General features: G+C 40.0%; 1 protein-coding gene across 9 annotated transcripts in view; it reads left to right on the top strand.

Annotated features, from left to right (window-relative positions):
- Positions 1 to 17,405, top strand: part of TPCN2 (two pore segment channel 2) — a 47,469-nt gene that overhangs the window by 749 nt on the left and 29,315 nt on the right. For 6 of the 9 annotated variants that reach the window (XR_005701487.2, XR_005701489.2, XR_005701488.2 and 3 more), the window contains exons 2-20: positions 1,365 to 1,429; positions 2,608 to 2,684; positions 3,262 to 3,439; positions 4,027 to 4,143; positions 5,876 to 5,982; positions 6,447 to 6,519; positions 8,156 to 8,255; positions 8,561 to 8,626; positions 8,997 to 9,061; positions 9,777 to 9,874; positions 10,201 to 10,282; positions 10,649 to 10,735; positions 11,541 to 11,660; positions 11,984 to 12,043; positions 12,131 to 12,259; positions 12,919 to 12,968; positions 14,725 to 14,824; positions 15,122 to 15,193; positions 17,185 to 17,258. Coding sequence is in view for 6 of the 9 variants with exons in the window: in XM_040068410.2 (XP_039924344.1) it covers positions 1,365 to 1,429; positions 2,608 to 2,684; positions 3,262 to 3,439; positions 4,027 to 4,143; positions 5,876 to 5,982; positions 6,447 to 6,519; positions 8,156 to 8,255; positions 8,561 to 8,626; positions 8,997 to 9,061; positions 9,777 to 9,874; positions 10,201 to 10,282; positions 10,649 to 10,735; positions 11,541 to 11,660; positions 11,984 to 12,043; positions 12,131 to 12,259; positions 12,919 to 12,968; positions 14,725 to 14,824; positions 15,122 to 15,193; positions 17,185 to 17,258 (1,720 nt within the window). In the remaining 3 variants the exon portion in view is untranslated. Of the gene's footprint in view, positions 1 to 1,364; positions 1,430 to 2,585; positions 2,685 to 3,261; positions 3,440 to 4,026; positions 4,144 to 4,591; positions 4,958 to 5,875; positions 5,983 to 6,446; positions 6,520 to 8,155; positions 8,256 to 8,560; positions 8,627 to 8,996; positions 9,062 to 9,776; positions 9,875 to 10,200; positions 10,283 to 10,648; positions 10,736 to 11,540; positions 11,661 to 11,983; positions 12,044 to 12,130; positions 12,260 to 12,918; positions 12,969 to 14,724; positions 14,825 to 15,121; positions 15,194 to 17,184; positions 17,259 to 17,405 lie in introns of those variants that run through there. The other 3 variants (XM_040068411.2, XM_040068414.2, XM_040068413.2) reach the window with 3 other exon arrangements.

Raw genomic sequence — 17,405 nt, 5'->3', positions numbered from 1 at the left:
TCTGCCCTTCCAAAATCCTTGGCATCAACACTAGTGGCTTGCTGTGTGCTTCCAGTACCTAAAGCTTTTGCTGGCCTTGCAATCCTTTTAGCTAATGGTTCCTTTAAGCAACTTTTATTTTTATCTCACTGGTGTGGGTTGTCATAAAAAAAATAATGTCTTTACTGCGTGAGCCTGCCTTGCCTCCTGTTTATGCTCCGATCTTTCTTGTGCTGTGGTTCATATCAGGATCAGTACAAAACTGTTGTTGCTGATGCTCAGATAAAGGGTGACATTTAAAAACCGCTTGCAGTCTTTGTAGGAAATTGATGCTACTGAATCATGTGGAACATAAAACTGTCTGTGGCTCTGATCAGTGGGGTTTCTGGCATCGCTTGGTGTCTGGAGGAGTGCATTGTGCCACTGCTGGGATGGACTCTTTCTTCTTTTATCCCGGCTTATGATTGCTGTCTCCTCGGTGGAGATGGTGTGAAGTGCTCCTTGGGACTCTTCCCCTCTGTGGGAAGGTTACACTAGCATATGCTTTTCACATTTTGAGTCGCCCTCAATTTTTTATCTCTTTATATATATATATGTTTGGGGGTTTTTTCCTTATTTTGGTCTTAACTGCCTTTATTTTTCTTTTTGGCTTAATTGCCAGGTTAGTTCCTGAAAGGTCTTACTTCAAGTAAACACGAGTGGCTGACACTTTTTTTATGTTTCTATCTTCACAAAGACTTCTTAATAATGAGTTTTGAAAAGTGGCACAGTAACTGATTTGGTGGTATTTTATTTCGATTTGTGTTCTTTCGCCCCTTGTTCTGTCTTGAGCTCTGAGCTGTTTGGTATGGTAATAGTAACTCTCAGAGCAAATTTTAAAAGCACTTGATTTAGTTCTCATATGACTGGAGATTCCTGTTGGTTTTGAAGGTGCAAGATCACTCTAAACCGCGGTATCTTTGTTAAACAAAAATAAAAATTGCTGTAATAGTAGTGCCTGATTTTTCTGGCTTCACTTGACTGTACACCCTGTCAAAGAACAATTTAAATATCCATTATTTTGCGTGTTAGGACTTGTCCCTGTGTTGTTTTGTGGTACTTAACTACCAGTGTAATCTGGCTACTTAAGCCTAAAAGAGAACCTTTTAACAAGACATAGAAAGATGCATGATGTGTTTGATATTATTATTACTTCCTCGGTGTAATGCACAATGCTGCCGACAGAGCAAACGTGGCTGGAACTCTCTCCTTTTTTTGGATGTGTACAGTGCCCTTTGTCATGAGAGACGTGATTGTGCACCTTCTGTTAGCTGATAAGCAGTTTTATCCAAAATTTGTTTATCCAAAATACAGCAGGTGATTCTTATTTCTTTTTGACTTCATAGGAGCTGGAGCTGATAATGACCTGTATATAAACCAAGCCATAGTATTTATTGAAGATGCAATACAAGTAAGTAATTTTGTTGTTGTTGTTGTTAGCTGTTATGCTTCCCGTGCTGGGTGTTTGTCACACGCTCTGCCAGTTTTCAAGTTTTTCTGTGTTCAGGAAACGTTCGTACACCACCATCTCGATTTACAAAGCAAAATCAAAATTTCAAATTCCTGTGGCATGCAAGTCTCAGTGAACTTCTGCCTAGGAGAAATATATTTTTTCCCCACAATGAAGTAATCTCTTTAAGGGTTTCAGAAGACATGCTGGTTTGTGGAGGGATTTTCATGGTGGTTTTTTGTTTGTTTGTATTTGGGTTGGTTTGATTGTGGGTGTTTTGATAGTGACTAACCTCCTGCTGAGAGAAGCTATTTGAGCAAACCCTGTAATTTGCCTTTCAATCCGACTTCTTGCACATCTTAAGAGCTGGTAAAAGCTTAAGAGCTTAAGGCTGGTTTCAAGTGTGAAGCTGGAACTCTTCAGCTGAACTTGGTGCCTTTGGAAGTCTTGATTCCCTCTTTGTCTCTCCTTTATTGGCCATTACTGCGGGTTCCTAGATGCTGTTTTCTCCCAGGCGGTGGGAATGCTGAAGGGCAGTTCTTGAGCTCTTTTGCTGCATCTAGATGGCTTTTGTTTGGGAGATTTCTGGGGATCAGATGTATTTAAGGTGTGGCCACCTTTCTGGAAGCATCGACTCAGCGGGGTAAGAACAGCCCAGGAGCTGTCACACAGGAGGGTTTTTGGAGTTTCCTGAAGAATCACAAGCGCTTCCTGATCTGAAAGCATGTTTTATTCAAAGACATAGGTTGAAGTCTCTTCTGTTTGCATCTTATGGGCTGTTGGAAGAGAAAGACAAAAGAAGATCCATGAGTGGAGTGAATGTTGGAGAGGGGAGTTAAGTGGGTGGACCATTTTAGGGAGTACATAGAATTGGCACTGAGTTATTATAAGTGCTGTTATTTGAAATGATGGCGGTGCTTGTTTCAGATGACTGGCACACAGTAGGGTCTTTAGATAGCAGAACTTCTTTAAAATCTTTCTCTTTTCACACATGTAGAGTACCTCTGTGGTCATGGGTGACCTGATACTCTAATAATTAATAACGTGTACTAATTTGTTTTGCTTTGGTCACTTGATCTTTGTCTTTGGGACAGACTGAATATAATGTTTGAATTAGCCTTTTTGCTTCCTGCCTTCAGTATCGATCTATAAATCACCGCATGGACTCCAAATCCCTGTGGCTTTATCGCTGGTACTATTCCAGGACTTGCCAATGGTAAGAACTTGGTTATTCTCTTTGCTTTTTTTTGTGTAGGAGTTAGTCTTTCTGAAAAACTACTCTTCATCTCTCTTGCTTGTTAGAAAATTAGATAATTGTGTTTTTATCTTTATGAAAACTTACTGTGGGAAGCAAGGGGATTGACCACGTGTGAACACGATAGAAGTGGAAAGCAGCAAATTTTATGGAAGCGTGGTGACGTAGATGGCTCTTTGGAACAGCCACAGGACTGTTGCACGAGTGTTCTCATTAGCATGATTTACAGCATCGTGCCTTAAGAGTTTTCAAAGTGGCTATTTCTAAACATGTTGTATACAGCAAGATTGTTTGCTGCTGTCAGTTTCAAAAGGACACCACCTAGGTTATTTGGTGGTCAGCAGTTACATCTCCAGTGCAGGCAACAACACGCTAGCCAAGTGCTGCCTTGTGGTCTAACCCATTTGAGTGAAATACGATATCGATATCATAAAGCTTGGTTTGTTTCAAAGAGAATTGCTTTACTGTAAGTTTTTTTTGGGGGGGGGCGTTTATGGTTTTGTTGGTTTTATTTTTAATTTCACCTCCATCCAAACAGGATCTTGAGCTTAACCATCACTGTAATCTTGGCTTTGGCTTTCGTGGAAGAGCCCTCCTCGCTCACCGTCACGTCGGATGTGCGGTACCGCCTTCCTGCCTGGAGCCCTCCCTGCGGCCTCACGGAGAGCATCGAGCTGCTCTGCTTCCTCGTGTTCGTGGTGGACGTCTCTGTGAAGGTGAGCATCTCCTTCAGCCGGTGTTGAGTGAAGCAGCAGGCGTGTGGGAGAAGGCGTTTGCAGAGTGAAATCGCCTTGCTCTATCGGAGCCTCGCTTCCGGAGAAATTAGCAAGTGTATATTTATGAAGACATTTATTCTCCCCCCCCCTTTTTTTTTTTTTAACCCAATTTTCCTAACTGTGTGAAATAATTTTTTCTAAGAGTGAAAGTGTTTTGGCTTAGCTGCTTGTATTAAAATCAGGGTATATATTAAATATGTGTCAGTTCATTTACACAAAGCAAAAGTTGTCAGAAACTGACCTTTCTTTGGGTTCCTTATCTTTATTAAGTGGCGAATTTTCTTGCATTCAAAGGATTTCTCTCACATGGCCTATGTGTACCTCTCACTTTTACTGATCTTTTTTTAGTTGTTATAGAAAAAAAATCTCTCAACAATGTATTTTTGTTTGGATTTTTAGGAGAGCTTTTTAAGAGCACAAATGTAAAATTGCAAATACTTGGAAAAAAAATGGCACTGACTTATTAGTTTATGGGATTTTATTATTAAAATAAGTTATGGTTCCTCCTTTTTTTTTCCTTTGTCCAGAGTTACTTAATGGGATGGAAAGAATTTTGGAAAAATAAATGGCTAATGGCTTATATACTGACATTAATTGTTTCCCTTGCTGATTGGATTGTGTCACTGAGTTTTTTCTGCAGAGAGGTAAGACCGGCTTTATTTTGGTCTTTGATAGCTGCATAATGCACTGAAACACAGAAAAAGTTGTAGCTTAACAAAGAATTCTGTTTGATTCTTAATGTAAATTTTGTGTTTGTTGGCAAAATTAAGTAGAACTCATTGCTTTAGTCTGTCAGCAGTCAAAGAGTGCAGGGAAAACTCATTACGTGGCACGAGTTGTGTTGTGCAATTGGAGAATTACGTGCTTAACTTGACTGAATGGCAAAGCCTCTGTAGTATAAGAAAAAGGTAATTATGTAGTTTAACAGCTGCTTTCTAACCTGAAGCTGTGCTGTGTTCAAAACAGTTGAGTCCTGATAAAGGAGAAGGGAATGCAGGTGACCCTCCCCCTGATAAGTAACAGCTGTGTTAATTACCCAGTACCCAGCCTCATCCCCTATGAGTCCCAGCTGTATCCTTTCGAGATAAGTGATGAAAAGCGGATGGGTTGGCTGGATGAATGGGAGAGGAGGAAGAAGAAGGATTTTGAGGAGAGAAAAATCTTTGCTCTGAGGTCAGTCTGGGTGTGCAGTCAGAGCCTGTTATTGGAACCTGCAGAGGTTGCAAGGGAAGCTCAGAGCAGGAGCTGCTGCTGCCAGTCGGTGAATGGTTGGAGTCAGGATGACTAAGTTGTGAAGGGGAATAAACCAGGACCCTTTTCATGGTGTGGTAAATGAGAAGTCTGTCTTGCCTCATTTCTACTCTCTAACAAGAGGGCTGCTGCAACATCCTGAGAGTAACGTCAGGTTTGGAAATGGTTCCAGAAGTGCCCTCTTTGATGCAATACTGCACTCTCCAGGTTGGTTTTGTCTGCCACAGATTTACATTAAATTAGTTATTGTGCACTTATAGTCCTTGTTAAGAAAATACTTAGGTGGTAAAAATGCTGCGAAGTGAATGAGAGAGACGTGACGTTAAAGTGTAAATTCTTGAGGTGTGATAGTGGACAGCTCGTTTGAACAGGAGCCTCCCAACACAAAGCAGTGGCAGAAGGAGCAGTTGAACTGCTGGGGTGGATGAACAAGAAAATAGAAATAAAGAAAGTGATTTTTTTTGTGTGTGTTTGTTTGTTTGTTTGTTTTGCTGCTAAGTGTGCCCTATCCGAAAATGTAGGGTGCTGAAACACTTGAAGTAGCAAATAACTGATAGGAATTACTTGAAGGCTTGCAAATGTCTTGACTGCAAGAATCAAAAAGATTATCTGCTGTAGTGTTGTGGGGGAAAAAGCAATTGCAGCTTGAGTCTTGTCAGAGACAGAAAATGCTAAGTAACAAGCAGGCCCTTTAGTTATAAAACAAGCAGTCTGAAAATTGAAATTAAGCACTTATTTTTAGAAATATGTATTTATTTTTATTGAAAGCAGCTCTCTATTGATCCCTTTCTCGAGATGGACCTTGGCAGAAACTACAAAAATGCCATCTCTTGCCAGATTGTTATGTCTACTGAGCAATAAAGTTAGATTGTTTCTAATTAGTGGCCTGATGAGACCATTGGAATGTCAGTGTGTGTTTTTAAAGTAATCTCTCCTCATTTTAATGAGGTATGAGATCTTTTTCTGGTGTTTTGCAAGCTCAGAAGAGCAGAGCTCGCTTCCTTTTCTGTTCCACTGTTGGCTCTGTCGACATGTGTGTGAAACGCTTTCTGACAAATTTGCATTTAAACTGTTTGTGCTGCCGGTCTGGCAGGAACTCAGTGTCTGCTCCGTTGTTTTCTGCAGAGTGTGAGAATAAGAAGAATCCTTCGCCCCTTCTTCCTCCTCCAGAATTCTTCTATGATGAAGAAAACGTTGAAGAGTATCAACAGCACATTGCCTGAAATGGCAAGGTGGGTTGTGGCAGAGAAAACATCCTTTCACAGCATGGTTGTTCCCCTTTGTGTTCCTGTCTGGGGCAGCTGAGCAGCTTTCTTCTGGGTCAGCTAGCCAAGTGCTCAGTGAGATCAGGTCACAGAGGGTGAAGGTTGTGGTAACTTCTGGATTCCTTTTAGTCTGTACAGGATCTCTAGACTTTGACATGACTGTGTATGTGACATAGTTTTTTTTTTTGAGGCTGGTCAAGTGGGAGGTTTTGATTCTGCTTTTCTAAGCCCTTTTGTAAGGGAAGAACCGAGGCACATAAGTGTGATTTTTATCTTTTATCCAGACTCAGATCTCCTCCTGTTATCTCCATATAACTTCTTCAGAACACCCCTGGTTTTCTTTATATGGCATCATTTTGCATTTTCAGCAGGGGATATTAAGAATAAGATAAAGTTACTGTTAATACTTGGATATCTTTTCTTTCTGACAGTGTTGTTCTGCTGCTGGCTGTTCATCTGTCTCTCTTCACCATGTTTGCCATGCTGCTCTTTGCTCGAACAAAGGTAATGAATTCTACTGCTGCTTTGGTAGATTTGGGTGCCTTTTCCCTGGGCTTGCACAGCTGCTTCTTGTCTAGTTTTAGAGTCAAACTAGTGAAACTCGTTTTCCCTGAAAAAGGTCACATTGTCAGGTGTGCTGAGAGTTTGAAGTCCATTTGGAGAGCTCTAACATATGCATAGTGTTCATGTATACCGAAGACTTCCTTGTACATTTACCCACTTTGATCCCTTGAGTTACTTCCTCTGCTGTTGTTGAAACCCTCTGTGCTGTTCTGTCTCCAAAGCTCTTGTCACTTTTTCATTTATATTATCGCTCATTTCTTTTTTTTTCTCTTCCCTATCTAGCTGTTTGCTAGCTTTAGTTTCTTCTGTGTTTTCTCACCTTTCACTGCTGGCATCCCTGGCTGTGCCCTGGTGGGGTTTTTTTGCCTGTAACTAGTTTTGATTTCTGATCCCTTTGGATTTTCCTCTCGTTTTTCTCTTCCTGTTTCTGAAAAGCAAAATTGAAATTTTGTGGTTAAAAATTTTTGTGTTCCAGCAGCATTGGTATGTTCCTTCTCTTCTAGACTTCCGGTATCTTTATTTATCACACTCAGATTATGTTGGGGTTTTTTTTTTCATTCTTACTTTTTAAGGCCTTTCATAAATATGTTGCTGTGAACACAAAGAATTCTTGCATACTTCTCCCAGTAATTTTGGTCCTGTCCTTAGCCTCAGTTTTGCGCCTTCATTTCTACTCTAGCCAGCTCCTAGTCTTCCTTATGATGAGCAAATTCCCTGAATCCCCATGTTACTGGATCTTTGTAATTAGAAGCAGAGTCTGTTTTCCCACTGTTAGTTGCCTGCTGGACCTTTGTCTTATCTTTGTTTGTCACATCTAATTTCAGCTATGGGCTTCCCCAGCAGATGTCTATTTATTTATAACTTGTATATGTAAACTAGTCACTTTTGTGTACATTGAGGTAAAAAATAACGAATTAGAGAGTGGATGTTCCTATTTTGGTGTGCTGCTCTGACATACATGCAAACTAATTTTATCTAACACAGCAAAATACTGCAGGCAAGTTCTAAAAGTAGGTTTATTAATGAAGTTCATGACTCTGCATTTTTGCCTTGTCTTTTATATGTCCTCTAGGGTTACATATTCCAGTCTTTGCAGCAGATTTGCAAGCTGTTTGTCCTCTGCTGCCTGACTTATTGTGTTGTTTGCATTCTGCATCTTTTATCTGTCTTTTCTTGACCTTCAGGAAAAAAAAAGTGGAGGATCCAAGATCAGCCTCCAGTGTGTTTTTGATGAAGGTGTTCTGAGTCCTGTACTGTCAGTTTGTGACATGATTGTTTTTTCTGGGTCTGAGGTGCTAACTAGACATAACTTCTGTGTGCACGCTTCCTGTTCTTCCTTGTGTTTTTTAATTGCTGTTAATAAGTGATTGCTCTGTACTCATACACATTCTCTTATTTTTTATGTTTGGCTTTTGCTTTTTCCACAGAGTAGATTTGATTACGTATGTAAGAAATTGATTGTTGACTGATGGTAATTAAAAAAAAAAGAAAATTTCCCCCTTCCTTGGTAAGGCAGTGATTCCTTGATATTTCTCTTAACAATGAACACATCTCTTTGTTATTTTTTTACCTCTAGGATAACCAGCAGGATAAGGAGTGGGTGGTGTATTTCCGGAATTTGCCGGATTCCCTGACGTCACTGCTGGTCCTGCTGACTACTGCAAATAATCCTGATGGTGAGCAGTCTTTCAGAAATAACTCTTGTCTCTCCTTTCGAAGAGCAACAGAGTAAGATTGCTCTGTTCAGACTACTGTAAGAATTCTTTCAGCTGGTGGTTCTTAGTACAGCCAGAGGAAGGCTGTGTAAAGGTTTTTCATGCCTTTGGTAACTTGGTTCTTGCTTTCTGTGGGGTAATTATATATGTCACTCTAAAGTCCAGCTGTATGAGAGCTTTTACCAATTGCCAAGAGTTCATAGAGGTCTCTACTGTGCATCTCCAAGCATTGAAATGATTTCCTATTTTTGTTAAATTTGATCTAGTGATGATACCTGCGTATTCGAAGAATCGAGCGTATTCAATCTTCTTCATCCTCTTCACTGTATTAGGTAAGGAACCTCTTGTTTTCAGCAGTGTAAATGCACTTCAACCGTGACACCTGTGCATACCTTCTGCACCTGTTTTATTCTTCTAGGAGGGTTTAATCCTTCATTTCTCTGTTTTTGTGATTCTTCCAGTTACTGTGTGGTGTCTGTGAGATCATTCTCATGGAAGGTGTTTATGGTTTGGAGTTTTTTGGTAACATGTCACAGGGGAGTGGCTGCATTACACTATATTCAGTCATTAAAAATGCTTTGGAAATCAAACAAACTAACTAACCCTCTTAAAGTTTTATCATCTGGTTTTCTGCATGCATTGGAACTTCTTTGAGAAACAGGTGTTTTTCAGTAAATTTTACTGCCTCTTTTTCTCCAATAGGCAACTTGTTTTTGATGAATTTGCTTACAGCCATAATATACAACCAGTTTCGAGGGTACCTTCTGGTGAGTAAAGCCTTCCTAATTTCTGTATTCTGCCATAACATTAAACCTTTGAAGAATTAAGTTTGATCTGTGTATTAAAGGAGCCTTCCCACTCTGGTTGCAGAAGCAGTTTTAAGGTACTAAATGTTCTTTGGTGCAGATACTTAGTAACTTCAACCCGGTTTGTGTGGAGAAAATCTGCTGTGCCGTTTAAATAGCTGTTGTTGCAGAGCAAAGAATATTAGGGGGTTGGAAGGCACATGATGACATAATCTGTCTACTAATAAAGTAACTGAGTTTGAAAGTGATCACTGTAATAAAACAAAAGGGCATGAAAAACCGTAGCTCTGGATTTGTGCTTTGAGGCAAGAAGCTGGAGTAGGACAAGCACTCTACCTCTTCTCTCTGCACACCAGTGTGAATTTATGTGAATGCTTGAGCTTTGCTGTTGCCAGTGCCTCTGGAAGAGGCACATGCCTATGCACTGCAGAATTGAAAATAAGCCACAACCTGGATGTTTACTTGAGTTCCAGGGACTTGTTTGCTTCTACTCGCTTCCTTCCTCCTTGTACACGGAGTTCTTGGAGGGAGTGAGGCCCAGGGCAGTGTCCTGTTCTGATCTCTAATCACAGATCTGGGATGTGTGCCCAAGGGTCAGTATATTATCTGGCCATGGGGCACAGTAGTGCCTGAAGTGTGAGTAAATTGTTTCCTCTGTGGTGTTTTTGCTGCTCAGAAATCAGTTCAGTCCTCCCTCTTCAGGAGGCGGCTGGGAATCCGGGCTGCGTTTGAGGTGCTGTCTTCCCTGAAAGAGACTTCTGCTAGTGCACAACAGTAAGTGAAGGATCTTGACTACTAGACTATCTAGCAAAAAAAACACAAAAAAACCAACAACTTCTGGTCATCCTGTTTTTTTTAATATATTTACCGAGGATCTGTTCTCAAAAATGGCAGTTTGTTGCTCATCTCATTTATTTATTTTTTTCTGTAACTGGATGTTCACTGTTTGTGACTCTTAACAAAGTCTGTTCCCTTTTTTCCTACTTTTAGTTTTATTTGCTTTTCGAAACAAGAAAGAGGCAGGAACACATGTGGAACAGCTCATTTTGCCATCTATAAAGTTATCTGTAGCAGAGCCTGTTCTGTTTTCTTTTAAATAGGTCCTGTGTCAGTGTTGGAGCCTTACTACAGGTGCTGCAGAAGGCTGAGATGGATTCTCGCTGCAAGCAAGCCATCATGAGAGTAAGAACTGGATTTTCTTAGCCTTTACCTTGGTGACTATCAATCCTGATCAGCAAATCCAGAGATCTGCCCTCTGTTGCAGCATTCCTTGGATCATAACAGAATAGCTGGTGCTACTACATGGGACTAAAAATTTAATTTAGTCAAAAGAACATATGATCCCAGAGAAGGAAAATAGAAAAGGCCAGATACGTCCTCCAGTCACTTGGCAGCGTTGTGTTAAAGCAGAGCAATATTGAACCTTACTCAAACAGCTTGAATTACATCTTTATTTCTGGATTTCCAAGGTAGTCTGGGGGCTTTTGGCAAACTTTGCAGATGTTCCTATTGCAGATGTTGACCTGAACGTTTTTCTTTCATGTGAAGTCACTCAAAGTGTGCTCCTGTGACCAACTGTCAGCTGCCCAGTTCCAGAAGCTCTTTGAAGAACTAGACAAAGATGCCATTAAACAAGTATGTATGTGATCATCATCTCTAAACCATCAGAAGTTGTCTGGTCTTGTACAATAATAAAGTGAGAGTACTCTAGTATAAAGTGTATAAACAAACCTTGCAACATGTGATCACATGGCATTGATTTTTAAGCTTTTTGTGAGCTGCTTTTATAGCCACAAACAAAATTGCTGTGGGAGCTTTTACAGCATTAGTTTGGCATTGCTAGGTGGCGTTAAATGTACAAAACGTGCCTTTGTTTATTCTGTCCGCGTTTTAAAGTGAGTTGATCAGGCAAAATAGCTCAAAGTCGTTTTTCTCCAATACCTGAATGAAGAACAAAATGTGGATTCTCTCAGTGTTCAGGTGAAGATGGGCAGAAAGCAGTTTTCTCCACTTGCAGAGAGAGAAAGAAAGAAAAAACCCACTAAACTACTTGAGGGTTAGAAAACGTTCTGTTCTATGTTTGCATGTAACTAAGACTTCTGAATTAAACATTGGGGAAGGGGAGAAGGGATGTATACAAATAGTAGCTTGGTGTTTAGTTTATCTGCTTGGGGCACTGGAGAGAGGTTGGATTATCTCCCTTCTTTGACATTACCTTGTGTTGTGCCATAATGAGGAATGATCTCTTGTTGCTAGTAGCCACAGCAGGAAAATGTTTTCCAGATTAAATGTCAAAATTAGCCTGTGGCCCTGAGGTTTTGCTTTGAAACTCTCTGGGGTTTTTTTTTAAATCTGGGATGGGATGTGTTTCTAAAATTATTTTATTGTTTTTAAAATGCTTATGCTTTGTGACTCAGCAAATCCTTTGTGTTCTTTTCAGCACCCTCCCAGCCCAGAGTACCAATCCCATTTTATGCAGAAAATGCAGTTTGCCTTTGGCCATCCCTGCTTTGGCTACTTGGGGAACGTGGTAGCCCTGGCAAACATTATTTCTATTTGTGTAAGTAAAGGGTTTTTTTGTTCTGGGGCGGTGGTTTTCTTTATTTTTCTTTTTGTCATTGTTTTTTCTCGGCTACGAATTTAATTTCCGCTTTTGTTCTTTTTTTTTTTTTTTTTTTCTTTAAATAACTACTTTTTCTAGCACAGTTGGGTTTTTGGCACACTTTAGTCATGCAAAGTGTTAAGAGGGAATACTTGAAGTTAAAAATGTATTTTGAGCGGTTTGAAAAGGTCTATGCAAAGCATAAAAGACTGTTCTTGTGCTTTAAAATCTGTTTAATGTGGCAGTAAAGCAGTAGATTGATAAAATATTTTTTGTTTAAGGTGGTTTTGGTGATGGATGCAGATAAGCAGCCATCTGAAAGAGATGACTTCTTCCTGGGGGTAAGATGCAGCGATGTTCCACGCAGTTATTGCTGTTCCCTGAGATGTCACTTATTCTAATGGTTGTTTTTCTTTTGGGGGGCGAAGGCTATCAACTGCTTCTTCATCCTATACTATCTGCTGGAAATGTTGCTGAAAATCTTAGCAATGGGCTTGAAGAGATACTTGTCTTACCCAAGCAATAGATTTGATGGACTTCTGACTGTAATTTTGCTGGTAAGTGCTTTGTTAGCTTACACATATTTCGATTTGTTGGCTAGGGAAGTTAGAGAACTACAAGAGCTGGTGGGATTGCTTTTTTTTCCCAGCATTGATCTGCTGAGCTGTACAACAGGAGCCAGTGTTGCGAGTTTCTGTGGCTGGCAGGTTATATGCTGGTACATGGTTGTCTTAGCGTCTGTGTTCTGAGGATAGGCTTATTTAAATCCTTGGGAAAAGGTGCTTTTCCTGATAAGAAGCCTTGAAAATTTTATTTGGAGAAAATCAGCTCTTGGAATAATTGCACGGGGCATTCTGTTTAGTAATTTAAAACTGCTTTTCTCTTTAAGTTTAAAAAATATTGTCAGACTATTGTAATAATTATTTGGTCAAAGCCTGGTGTCCCTGTGTCAGATGAGGTCAAATTCAGTTAATGGTATTCACTGCATATCCTTCTATGAGTCACTGTTGGATGCTCTGTGTACATTTGGTTAGTTTGGGGAGTAACTAGGGAAATGTGACAATTCAGAGCTTTAAAGGGAGTCGAATTAGTGGCTTGAAGCTCTTGAAGATGTTTCCTGTCAGGAAGCTTACATAATTTCTGGAACTCAGAATTATGAAGTAAAGTTTTGACTCTGGTGTTTTTTTGTTTGTTTGTTTTTCTTTCCTAACTGAAGATCCTGGAGATTGCAACTTTTGCTGTGTATGGATTTCCTCACCCTGGCTGGTGAGTAACCTCTGTGACATGCTGTGCTTTGTCAGGGGAGCACACACACTGTCATACATACATGTCATGATGCTGTGCCCAGTCTTAAATTTACCAAATTTGATAGAATTTCACACCCTTGTAGTCATTAGAGGCCAAGCAACATGGGTAAGTGAAAGAATTTTTCTTTTTTCCTAGTGCTTTAGAGTTCTGTGTAGCTTTTCTGAGACGGATGCTTTTGTTTTAATTGTAATCTGATTTAAAAGAATATCTTGGCAGTCTCTGCTTACTAAGGAGTGGGCATTTGATACAGCACACACAACCTAATGTTTCAGTATCAGATTGTCCATAAATCCCATTATATGAACTCCCAAACAGCTGATGAAACCTCTTCAACCCTGTATGTAGATTGAAGGCTGAGGTTTTTTCATGCCATAAAATGTAGTAAGAATATTCCCATGGACTTATACTATTTGTCTATGTTGTGATAGCGAGCAGTTGTATTTTGATTTTCCTAAGTTCAAACTGCTTTTGGATAACTGTCCTGTTGTGTATTTTTTTGTTGTTGAAAAAAACTTAAAAATCATTGCGTCATTTTAAAATTTGAAAACTTCCTCCACAAGGAGAGAGAAAGGCAAAGGAATTCTGGAAGATTTCTTGAATCTTCAGCGGTTATTCATAGTGCGTTCTGCTACTTTGTGTCTTCATGCAAGCTCACACTTTTAAGACTCTGGCACTCCCTGAAGTTTCAGGATGTTTGTTATGCTGCCCTCAAGAAGTTCTCCTAATTTACACCAGAATCTCTGAAGAGAGTTAGACAAGTCAGACCTTATGGTTTTTGAAGGGTTTATATTTGAGTACTACTTGTATTCCTATCACCCAGAGGTGATGGCTGCCAGAAGAGTAATTGTTGCAGACTAATGATGTTAATCATTGATGTTATCATTATGTTTGGATTTGATTCTGCCCTTTGATTCTTCAATGTAGGCAACTGTTTGCTCTGTCTTCTTGGTGCACCAGTAATTGTTGTTAGGTCTTTGTGTCAGTCACTGCAGACAGATTTAGAACCCAGATGAGTCGGAGTCCTAATGTGTGCTGCTGTCACATCCACAGACGGAGCAGCCACCACCCTAAGGGCGGGACAGTGATGTTGCTGTTATCTAGAATATGCCTTCTATGCAGTGTTACCTTAAATAATTTCTTTCATTATTGGAGGTGCAAATCATGATTTAGCATCAGTGTTACTGAGGGCCTTTGTCATTAGCTTTAGATCCCTACCACCTGCCCTCCTTTCCAGCCAAGAAGCATCCTGTAAAAGCTGAAATTCAGGGCTGGGTTTTGGAGTGTGCGCCCATCTCCCATGGAATGTTAACACATAAGGAAGGAGGTTGACAAGACAGTCCTTTTAACCTTGTGCTGTTTTCAAAGCCCTTCTTCAGCCAGGCACACCCTGAAGGATTAATGCCCATCTTTGTGCAAGTTTCTGAAGTATCTCCCTCTAGCAGTTCTTTTGATGGACTTTGTTTTCTGAAAGGACCTTCTTTGGTCCCTCCTCCCCAGCAGAAGGCAAGAACATGCACTTCAGAGAGCTCTCTGTACACATTTAAGAGCCCAGGATAAAGGGATTCCTTCCTTCATCAGTTATTAGTTTACTGTACCTGGGATTGCTGCTGAGTAAATCAATGTATTCACAATTACCTGTAGCCCAGTAGATTTAACTGTATCTTCCTGTCACGGGCTGTTCCTCTGATTTGTTGCTTTCCTCTGCCTTTCCTAGGAGACCTGAGTTCATGGGCTTGTTGTCCCTGTGGGATATGGTGCGGCTGGTGAACATGTTAATCGTGTTCAGGTTCCTGCGGATTATCCCCAACATGAAGGTGATTGCTTTTCCCTCCACAGCTTGGCTTTCTTTGTTGGTCAAGCTATACATTTTGTTAGAGCCTTTCAGAATAACGTGTAGTTTGCACTTCTCTTGCACATGTGAGTGGAGTAGCTCAGCTCTAACTGTCCTGACTTTTGCACGGCCCCTCACAAAATCACTGTCTCTTGAGCTGGTTTTCTCTGGTGAGGGAGTAGGCAAGCTCTTGAAGTGGTTCCTTGTCCTTTTAGTAAAAATTTGATATGGATTGGAAGTGTGATGAATGTCATGCTTGCAAAATTCTGCTCTGTTTTAGTTCATGGCTTTGGTTGTTACTACACTGCTGGATCTGGTGAAAAACTTAAGAGCCTTTGCAGGACTCCTTGTGGTAAGTCACGATGCAAGATTGTAATTTCCTTGTCATGGTATAATGAGGGTATGTCACCAGCAAATGAGGTTCTTGTGAAATCACCAGGAACGGTTACATTTCACCTTAACCAGCCAGCTCTTCTCCAGGGCATGTCTTGGAAAGCCACAGTAAACTGCTGGTTTGTGATGGCCAGCACACGGTGGCACTGCCTCAGTTACCAGAATTATCTTCAAAATATTGATTAGGACTTCCTTTGAGTGTTTGCCTTAGCTTGGGTAGCATGGCTTCAAATAAAAATTCATCCATGCTAAAAGTAGGCCAATTTTCCTTACCCTGGTTTGCTTATGTTAAATTAAATGGCAGAACAACTTTAAAATAGTTTTTGGCTGCGAAGGTCTTGAGATGGCATGTTTGGGCATGTTTAAGAGCCTCTGCCGTCCTGGTGTAGGTGTGTCTGTGTAGAACATAAACTCAACAAACGTGTTTAAAGGGTGGATCACAATGTGAGATGTCCATTACATAAATTCTCCCAACTCTGGCTGGAGTTTCTGGCTTTGCAACCATGCTCTTCCTAGCAGGGCAAAGAAGTGCCTGGGTTAGGTTTGGTTTTGCTATTGTTCCTGGGGTTTTGTAGGGTACCTTAATTTGAATGGTTAAGGATCAATGATTTGTTGTTCTATCTAGATACCTACCATGCAATTTAACCAGAATATCTATTTTTGTCATTAATAACATCTACTTTTAAGGTGGCTTATGTTTCACTTTGAAATAAAGAGTTGGGGCAAATCTAAGGTGGTAAAAACCTTGTTGTGCTGTACGTCTCACACTTCTGAGACGAGTCTGCCACAGTGTTTTCCCCTTTCATTAATTTAATTTGCTTTTTCTTGAGGCTACATGGGGGCTCTCACTGAGCTTCTGCTGTTGTGAAATCTCACTGTAGCTGATGGAAAATATCTTTCCTAATGTTAGCCTGGAACACACATGCTGATAAAACAATGTAACTGATTAGCTAATTTCTCAGACAGTGACTGTTTTAAATAGATCCTTTTTTCAAAAAATAAAGTTAACTTTATTGCCAGGCCAGACACAGCATCTTCCGGAAGGTTGTGAAATGTCAGCTTCAGTGACACTCCAGTGTGTCCAAAGTTTGTACATCAGGGCGGTTGTCCTCTCTTCCTTCCAGATTTCCCATTCTCGGATTTGTTTTGTAGCAAAATACAAAAAAGCCCAAAACCAAACAAACAACAAAACAAAAAACCAACCCCCTCCAAAAACAAAACAAAACCCCCCCCCAAACATTCACACAAAAGAAAAAAAGCCAAAACCCTTTTATTTGAAGACTCAGCTTGCTTCAAGTTTTCCTGGGATAAATGGCCCCTTCTCAGAGAAGGAAAAGCTGTTCAGTTATTTCTTGAACAATCTATTTAGGATAGAAATTGCAATATCACCTAGGCAACTGCTGAAGACTGAAAGGTGTCCCTTTAAAAAGAAGTTTGCATTTCCAGCAGTTAAAGAAGTTCCCAAATCCTTAGTGTTGTTGAAAACTTTATTTTTAGACTAATTAGCATTTTTTAAGGAAGTTGCTGATGGAATATAAAATAGTGACATAGTATCTTGCCTTTCAGGTAAGCTTACTGAAAGCTTTTTTTCATTGACTCTAGCAGCAAACTCCTCGGATATTTAGATTTGTTCTTTGTAAACGCTGGTACTGAGCTTTGGTTTTAAGTCTCTATTTGCAATGTTTATAGTTAAATATCAGCATTCTGAGACACAGAAGTAAAATACACGAGAAAATGATTTAATGCGTTTTAACAACTGAAAATTAGGTAGAGCATTTAAAAGTAAGAGCTAGCAGTTGAGAGGTATTTTCACTTTAAAAGCTTCAGGCACTGTTCTTGATGCAATTACCTCAACTGTGGTACTAATAAAAATACCGTGTTAATTGGATTTTGCTGTCTTATTTTGTGACAGAAATATTCAAAGTTAATAGTTCGTTGTCTTCCTTCCAGGTGGTTTTCTATGCATTTGCTATAACTGGAATAATGCTATTTAAAGGTGCTGTTGTTCCCTTGGGAAATACCAGGTAAGATTCTAAACATGACCACTGAAAGAATCTGTTTCTCACAAGCATCTGCAGCTTTTTACCTCTGAGCTGTTTGTGGTTGATTTTGTTGGGTTTTTGGTTTTTTTTACCTCTCATTCTTGGAGCCACCCTACTTTTAATGTTAAA

Source organism: Hirundo rustica, chromosome 6, assembly GCF_015227805.2.
Source record: "Hirundo rustica isolate bHirRus1 chromosome 6, bHirRus1.pri.v3, whole genome shotgun sequence".
Lineage (NCBI taxonomy): Eukaryota > Metazoa > Chordata > Aves > Passeriformes > Hirundinidae > Hirundo > Hirundo rustica.
The sequence above is the reverse complement of the archived record's forward strand: the minus strand, read 5'-3'. Positions and strand labels throughout refer to the sequence as shown.